The sequence below is a fragment of the Myotis davidii genome, unplaced genomic scaffold (genome assembly GCF_000327345.1).
Source record: "Myotis davidii unplaced genomic scaffold, ASM32734v1 scaffold6, whole genome shotgun sequence".
NCBI lineage: Eukaryota > Metazoa > Chordata > Mammalia > Chiroptera > Vespertilionidae > Myotis > Myotis davidii.
In genome coordinates this window covers 10,817,086-10,825,877 of record NW_006383011.1, presented here as the reverse complement: position 1 = coordinate 10,825,877, position 8,792 = coordinate 10,817,086, and the positions used below count along the sequence as shown (strand labels likewise).

The following is an 8,792-nucleotide window of genomic DNA, read 5'->3' as shown; positions in this document are numbered from 1 at the left end:
GGAGTCTGGGCCCGGGCGGACCGGTGCTCTTGGTCCTCTGCGGCCTCCTAGAGGCGTCCGGCGGCGCCCGAGCGCTCCCCCAACTCAGCGATGACATCCCTTTCCGAGTCAACTGGCCCGGCACCGAGTTCTCTCTGGTCAGTGCCCTCGCGAGTCCGTAGCCATCTCGCTTCCCCCCGGCGTTCAGGGTTCGGCCCCTTCGCTCGGTCTTCTGCGCTTGTTTCTCCTAGAACCACCGGTGCAGGCGCGTGCCTCCTCCCCCCTCCAAAACTCGGTGCGCCCCGCGTCTGTTCATTCATTCATCTAGACCGCAAGTGTTTCCCGAACACGGGATGTGGAGGTGCCCCCAGGCTGAGCCCTGGGGACCCAGCGGCCAGCTGATCACTGTTTGGATCTGTCGCACTAGACTTGCTTTACCCACGCTCCCTCCCCGGGGAGGAGGGCTTCCTACGACCACGGCAGGCGAGCGCTCTCCCTTCTCTTTGGAAAGTCACTGCAGCTGTTGCACACCGCCCTGCCCACACACCCCTGTTCCCGCCGAGAGGAGTCCCCCCTCTCATTCATCTTCGTTCTTCTCTCTCTTATGCGCACACGTCCGTCTGTGCCCAGCTCGTCTCCCTTCAGAGCTGTGTTTGAGATGGCTCTTTGGCCGGAGATGTTCACGATGCTCAGTGTAGAATATCCTTTACAGTTTTGATGCATTACGACTGGCTGTTCATGACGATCCCAGAACGTGAGATTTTTATGATGAGTTTTCCAATAATGAACATCCATATAACCTCACCGTAATGAAATTCTGCGGTCCTTCCCCTCGGGGAGTCGATTGCTGAAAAGGCTTCCTCCCCCCTGTCAGCCAATGAAAATGGTGCGTATCTGATACGTAGCCTGTAGTGATGGATTTGTTTCAAACTGAAACCCTTGGAAATGGAAAACTTTTTAAAAAAATTTTTATGCCAATTACCTATAGTCATTCCACTTGGGGAACTATCTTAGTATATTGCTCTGTTGCTATTTCATTGAAACAAGATGTACCAGGAAAAGGGATGTCATCCTTGCCGCAACCAGTTTCTATTTGCAAATGTTCGTTTTTGCTAATACTTCACACCTGCTGTATTTCTCCACCCCACCCTCCCCCCGGTTTTCAGTTCTCTTATTCTGGCAGTTCAGATTTATCTAAGTAAATATTTCTCTGGGAAGACAGGTTTATCTTTGGGTTAATGCCATGAAATACAGGGCGGGGCAAAAGTAGATTTACAGTTGTGAGTACACAAAACAGAGTTTATTCTGGTATAATTATTAATCGTTGTAGTCCTTGCCATAGGAACAACTATAAACCCACTTTGCCTCACCCTGTATTGATAATATATACCAGCTGTGAGTCAGATATAACTTTAGCAGGGTTGGGGTGATTGCTTCCAGACAGCACACGTGGAATGAACAGGACAGATGTTTAAAAAATTTGGTCATTAAAATGTTTTACTCTTGCACCTGTGTTGTTGTGTGTGTTTTTTTCTTTAATTTAAAAACTCATGCCGATATATGGCCCTACCAAACTCACCAACCTAGAAGTGGATGATTTAAATTAGCCTTTTTAGAGGTGACTACCCAGTTATTATTCAGGTTTTTTTCCGGCACTGCTGTTTACTAGCTAAAAAGAGGAAATGCTATACCAACCTTTCACATATCTATCAATTTTATTTTGAAATTTTGTTTTTAATTACTTTTCTTTGGCAATGCATAATCTAAGATGGGGACAGTTGAAGATTTGGGGAGACTTACTTTTTCTTTTTTAAGTTTGAGTTACTTTCAGAAAAATCTAGATAACATTTTTTATGAGTTGGCAAAAGGTCTGTAGCCCTCAGGCAAAAATAAGCCCCAACAAACATCATTGGTTTTTTGATTTTTTTAAAAAACTATTTTTATAGTCTTAAGGCTTCCCTTTCCTACTTTATGTAATTGAAACTGCAGCTCTTCTCACTTGGCACTGTCGTTTGTTTTTTTATGGGTCAGTTGGTTGGACATTTGTGTAAAACTAAGCAGCTGCAAGAAGTAGGGAGAGGACCTTTATCTCTCTGCCATCTAAAATTGGAAGGGACTGGATTAGATCTGGATTCCTTTTAGGTCTAAAAGTATTTTGTGCTTTAAATCATCGTCCCATTCATATACATCAAGAAATACATAATCATTACAATGTTGCTTCCAAATTTATTTGGAAAAAGTATTAAGCACCAAAAATTGGTAAATTTTAAAATGTTTACATTAATTAATTATGATAGTCTTTACTGGTTTTTAGCATTAAATTTTGTCTGTGTATATATTTTCCTTCTGAAATATCACTTCTAGGTCATTAAAATATCACTTCTAGGTCAGTATTCATTATTTCACGGAGTTCATGGATTTTAAAATAAAACTACAAAATAAGTCTAATTTTCTCTACGTCTGTTGTCAATATAGAAATGTATTCCCACTCAAAAACTTTCCTCAAACACTGCACTTTGGAAGAGTGGTGACCTACTCCATGGGTGTTCCGAGCATGTTATATATGTTGACAAGTTGGACCACTGACTTTATTTTACAGCCTTTCGGATAGTTTTGTCTCTCATTCTCTATCTTAATTCCTCCAGACTCATGTCAAACATTAGGGATTTCTCCCCTGTCTAGATATCTGTAAAGTTCTTTAACCTTAAAGTACCAAGCCCCTTTGTTTGGTGTCATTATATTAAAATCTGATATTTATCAAGTCACTAATATTACCTGTTACAGTGAAAATACTTTAAGGTTTAATTTACATAAAACAAGTTTTTACACCATCTGTAATTATGTACATGCAGAATTTATTTTATTTTCTTAAATTAAGAGCCTATTTCATAAAATCAGAAGAAAGCATTTTAGCAGTAGATCGGAAAAAAAATTTTAACTTAGAAAATCACAAAAGTTTTTAAGATGTTACTTTTTCCAAGTAATTTCCATTACACAAAAGAAGGGTAAAGTTTGTTACAAATTTTTCTTTATCATCCCATTAAGTGACTCTCTGTTCAGTGAAGAATTTTCAGATAGAACAATTTCTTGTGGGTCTGTTTTATTGACGAGGAAAGCAGCCCTTCCTGAGCTAATGAAAGACAGATCTTTGCATCTTCACACAAAATAGTGATGGCTTCTATTTCTTGTTACCCCTTCCCTAGACCTTGAAAACAAAAAGCAGAGAAATGAGTTTTGGGGGTTTGTTTGTTGTTTTTTACTGATTTCAGAGAGAGAAAGGGAGAGGGAGAGAGGAATGGAAAAGTCCATCAGAGAGAAACATCGATTGGTTGCCTCTTATAGGCCCTCTACTGGGGATTGAGCCTGAAACCTGGGCAGGTGCCCCATTGGGAATGGAACAGGTGACCTCTTGCTGCAAGGGGCGATGCTCAATCCACTGAGCCGCACCACCCGGCAAACAGTTCCTTTTTCCATTGTTAGCATTGTGGTGAACATGTCAGCAAATAAGTCGATATTGCTATAGAATTCAACTCTGAGCATTAGAGCTGCAGATACTTCACAAATAAAGGCCAATACATGTATGTGCTAATATCTGCCTTCATTACAGTACAGCAATGATTTTACAATAATTCAGACCATCCATTGTTAAGAAATGTGAGTCATGTTTGAAGAACTCACTATCATGTACGTATACTGAATATTGTAAAACATTGAGAGGCATTATGCTACAGCAGTTTGTTGGCTCAACTAAACAAGTGTTTCTAAGTATTCCATTAGTGTAAATTTGACTTTGCAACTCTAACTTTTAATAAAAAAAATCTTTTTTATTCCCCTCTTATAATAATCTTTTTTAAAAGGATCCTGGGACAGGGGGTAGTAAAAGGTAAAAGGGGCCAAATATGTGGTGACAGAAAATGATTTGACTTTGGGTGGTGGGCACACAAGTCAATATACAGATCATGTGTCATAGAAATGTACACTTGAAACCTATATGATCCTATAAACCAATGTCACTCCAATAAATTTAATTTTTTTAAAAAAAGATCCTTGACCATAAACCAGGAATCTATATAGTAATCTAAGAAAATGTTAACAAAAGCCGATTGAAATACATTAAAACAGTTAAGAGCACAGAATATGGAAACTGTACTTACAAGCTGTGTTACCTTGGACAAGTTATTTAAACTCTGGACTTCCGTTTCCTTTTCTGTAAGATGGATAGAACACTTGTTTTGAGGAGCAAGGAGTTAATAACTGTAAAGGACTTAAAATTGTACTTTCATGTAGCTAATACAGCTTATTTTTATTGCTATTTTTTCATTTTGATTTATTGGGAAAACATTGCCCTAATTTGCATTTGTGTTTAAGATGACATTGGTGTCAAGTAGTACTGGTTTTATTATGGTTAAACATTGTTTTTGTTAAATTGAGAAAAGAACAAAGGTACTTAATAGTATAGCCAAATAGTATAGTGGTTTCATAGTACTGTAAGAAGAGAAAAGATACGAGAGAATTGAATTATCATAGAACACATATTATAGACCGTGAAATCTCTGCCTTAGTAGTTAGTGACACATTTGCTATCACGAAGATTTTTTTAAAATAATATCAGTTATTAATGAAATGTTCATTTGAATTACATTGGTTCATATTTGATTTGTGAATTTGTTTTGCTTCATAATATAGAAAGATTTAGGGATAGTTTTGTTGATATATATCAGGAGTTGGTAAATAACACCTTTGTGCTTGCCCACCACTTGTTTTTGTAAATAAAATTTTTTTATAACATAGTCATTCCTATTTGCTTATATATTGCCTATGTACTTTCTTACTACAGTGGCATAGTTAAGTAGTTACACAGAGACCATACAGCCCACAAAGCCTAAAATATTTACTATCTGGCCCTTTATAGAAAAGATTTGCTGACCCATGATATATACTTTAAAAAAAGTTAAGTCAGCACAAATGACCTATGGTGATTTTTTCTTTTAGAAGTAATTTATCTGTGCAGTATCCAAATGTGAAAAATACGGTACTATATCTTGTTCAAGTGTCCCATCCAACACAATTGCAAGCACCTTTATAAAGTGCTGTAGATTCCTACATAAAGGTGGTAATTGTTAGTAGAAGTAACAACTGTGAACATTGCCTCTTAATATTTTTAACCCATATTTTAACTTCAATTTGTTGCATTACTACTTCTTTCTTTATATTTCAAACTTTCGTTTTGTTTATAGTTTTCTGTTATATTGTAACACCAGGATAAAGTGTGTCATCTTCATTTTGTTTTTTAAAAATACATATAATCTTTTCCCTTTTCCTTTGGAGATATGTTTTAAAATCCTCTGTTGAAGTGATGAATAAGTTTGACTGAGGACTGTAAGTTATCAGTGTAATGCAATTTAACCAGAGAAAGTAATATGTATTTTTTGTTCTCTGTCTAGCCCACAACTGGAGTTTTGTATAAAGAAGATAATTATGTCATCATGACAACTACACAAAAAGAAAAATATAAATGCATTCTTCCTCTTGTGACAGGTGGGGATGAGGTATGTTTTTATAAGTATATTGATAATCCCTGTCACCAAAGATATTTTAAAACATTGCAACTTCATTCTTTAAAATAAAATTGAATGACAGGTTTTCAATAATCATGTTTTGTAATAATAGTCACTTCTATTATCCTGAAGTCTTTGATTTTATAGTTCAACTTGGAAAAAGTTAGCCACCAATTATTGATGTTTTGAATAAAAATCTAACTCCATTCTTACTTTCCTTTATAGAAATGAAGGTTTTGTAACAAGATATAATTTTTAAATATATATGTGACATTTTTAATAAAGAATTGCTAATAAATCTCTAGGCACCTTATGCTTTTTCACTGCCTTAGCTCATGCCCATTTCTTCCTCCTAAAATGCCCTGACTAACTGCCTCTTATCCATCCTTTAAGGCAATGACTTCTTTCAAGATGAAACAGGAGAGGCAGCATGGTAAAATGGAAAGGACATCAGCCTAGGAGCCAGGAGGCTGAGGTAGAGGCTATAGTTAGCTATGAAACCTTGAAAAAATCTGAAACTCAGTTCTTCCACTCAATAAATTTATTGAGCTAATTTTGTAATATTTTCATGATCTGTGAAATGGAAATATTAAACTCAGTGAGTGCTTCTTAGTTTTGTTCAGATTTGAAATCTGTAACAGCTGTTTAATTTTGTTTTAAACCTACTGAAGACACAAACCACCCACACACAATCATACACATATGTATATATTTGGCATTCAAATCTGAAGTGTAAAAATACCTAGAAAACTAAGAAGTACCTTAAAATTTTTCAATATATTCAACAAGATTCAACTATTCTGAGGCTTTTATAGCTAGAATTTGGGCAAAATCATTTAAAAATTCTGAAATAGTCTATAAGAATTGTTCAGGAAATTGAAACTCAGAAACCTTTTCTTAAGAGAAGAAAGAATGGAAGATTATTCTATGGCTCCATATTTTATACTTCAATTCTTTTGAAAGAAGTGCTATACCATAGTTTATTATTAAAGGACTAGATGCCCAGTGCAAGAATTTATGCACCAGTGGGGATCCCTCAGCGTGGCCTACGGGATTGGGCCAAAACCAGCTCTCTGACATTCTTACCCCAGCAGCAAGCTAACCTACTGGTCAGAGCGTCTGCCCCCTGGTGGTCAGTGCATGTCATAGTAAACGGTTGAGTGGCCTTAGCATATCATTAGCATATTACTCTTTAATGGGTTGAACTGATGACCAGACACTTAGCATATTAGGCTTTTATGATATAGAATTTGACTTTTTTTTCCTTTTTATTTCCAAGCATTTGTGGTTTGACCAATGAGTTAACAACCAACAGTAGAGTTGGGTGAAGTTCTAGAATAATTATAAGTATTAAACTCTAGTTCTTTCATAGGAAGAAGAAAAGGATTATAAAGGTCCTAATCCAAGAGAGCTACTGGAGCCACTATTTAAACAAAGCAGTTGTTCCTACAGAGTATGTATTTTATGTTCACTTGATAACTAGAAAATAAATTTTCAGCGGCTAATAGGCCCTTGAATATAATTCTGCATTTCTTTTATGTTGTATCAAATTTTTAAATGTAAATCTAAGCTATTGCTTAATAGTGTTTTGTTCATTTAAATTCCATATAGTGTATGTAGCAAACACCCAATAATACCAATATCAAATAATATCACTTACCAGTTTTGAATGTTTTTCAGATCAAAAGAAATTTTCCTTATATACAATTTTAACTAAAAATATTAATAATTATCTTGTAAGCTACATGGAAAAATGATCCCTAAGCCTGGTGGCTATTCTATAGCTATTTTCTTCACAGAATTTTCACAGATAGCTAATTAGTGAAAACGATGAATAGACTTCAGAAATTTCATTTTTTTCCTGAGGCATAATAGTAAGTTTCATTTAATGAAAGCTTACTCTAAATCTTGGGGGAAATCTTATCAACCTTAAGTATCAAAAAGTAACTTAATTGAGTTATGCAGGTTTTATGTATTTAAATACATCCTTCTTTCTTAGATTGAGTCTTATTGGACTTATGAAGTATGTCATGGAAAACATATTCGGCAGTACCATGAAGAGAAAGAAAGTGGTCAGGTATGTTTTCCTTCAAAATACCAAGGATGCCCTGGCAGGTGTGGCTCAGTTGGTCGGGCATCGTCCCATGCACCAAAGATTGCCGAATAGATTCCGGATCAGGGCACATGCCCTGGTTTTGGGCTTAATCCCAGGTAGGGGGTGTGCAGGAGGCAGCCAAATCAATGTTTCTCTCTCTTACCCTCCCCTTCTCCCTTCCTTTCTCTCTTTAAAAATCAATTTAAAAACCTTAAAAAGAAAATAGAAAGTATGGAACATTATAAAAGGAGAACTCTAGTAATGAGATTAACAGTTTTAAGTTTGTATTTTTGAAAAATATATTTGCAAAATACTCATATTTTTATTTTATTTTTAAATATAGAAAGTAAATATTCACGAGTACTACCTTGGGAATATGTTGGCTAAGACTCTTCTACCTGAAAAAGGTTTGTGTGTATACTGACTTGATAGTAACGCTGGAATTTGATATAAAGTAAATGTTCAGTTTGGGATTTAAAATATTTTTTTTGAGACTATGAATTTTAAAACACTAAAATAAATTTTTGAGTAATTCCTTAGAAAACTTTTTCAAAAAGATCTTTTCATTCTTTTCTGCTTTAACAAACATTACGTTTTTTCTACCTATTAATATATTTTTTTAAAATCTCATAAGATATACATGTTAGTGTTATCCTATATAATCAGAGGGGAATATGCTAATTAGTCATTACGCCCTGAGGTATAACGACCAAACACATCACGACCAGATCACGGATCAGCAGGAGGGTGGGCCAGCGAGATAAAAGCAGGCTGCGGAGATCTACAGGGTGGGGCGGGGCAGCAAGCAAGTGGGAGGTGGAGAGCTACAGAAGTGGGCAGGGCAACAAGCTATGTGGGGAGGCGGGGGAGCTACAGGAGGGCGGGGCAGCAGGCAGAGAGCTACAGGAGGGTGGCAGCCACCTACTGGAGCACGGATTTGTGCGCAGGGCTACTAGTTATATAATATTCTGGAATAAAGTAAAACAAAGAGACAGTAAAAAGATTAGTGGTTTCCAGGGTTTTGGGGAAAGGGAAGAACAGGTTAAGCACAGGGGATTTGGGGCACTCTGAAACTGTAATGGTGGATACATGACATTATGCATTTGTCAAAAGCCATAGAACATTACAACACTAAAAGTGACCATAATGTATGTAAATTG

At 36.4% G+C, this 8,792-nt stretch overlaps 1 protein-coding gene and 1 long non-coding RNA gene across 2 annotated transcripts in view; both read left to right on the top strand.

Moving 5' to 3' along the window:
* Positions 1-6: 6 nt before the first annotated feature.
* ERLEC1 (endoplasmic reticulum lectin 1) overlaps positions 7-8,792 on the top strand; it is a 23,177-nt gene continuing 14,391 nt past the window's right edge. Inside the window, 6 exon segments of the mRNA XM_015557858.1 lie at positions 7-112; positions 115-137; positions 5,424-5,528; positions 6,910-6,990; positions 7,537-7,614; positions 7,976-8,039. Coding sequence (XP_015413344.1) covers positions 91-112; positions 115-137; positions 5,424-5,528; positions 6,910-6,990; positions 7,537-7,614; positions 7,976-8,039 — 373 coding nt within the window. The 5' untranslated portion in view covers positions 7-90.
* On the top strand, positions 148-1,487 carry LOC107181602. Its single transcript, XR_001512264.1, has 2 exons — positions 148-733; positions 1,322-1,487. It is a non-coding gene; the product is annotated as an uncharacterized LOC107181602 (long non-coding RNA).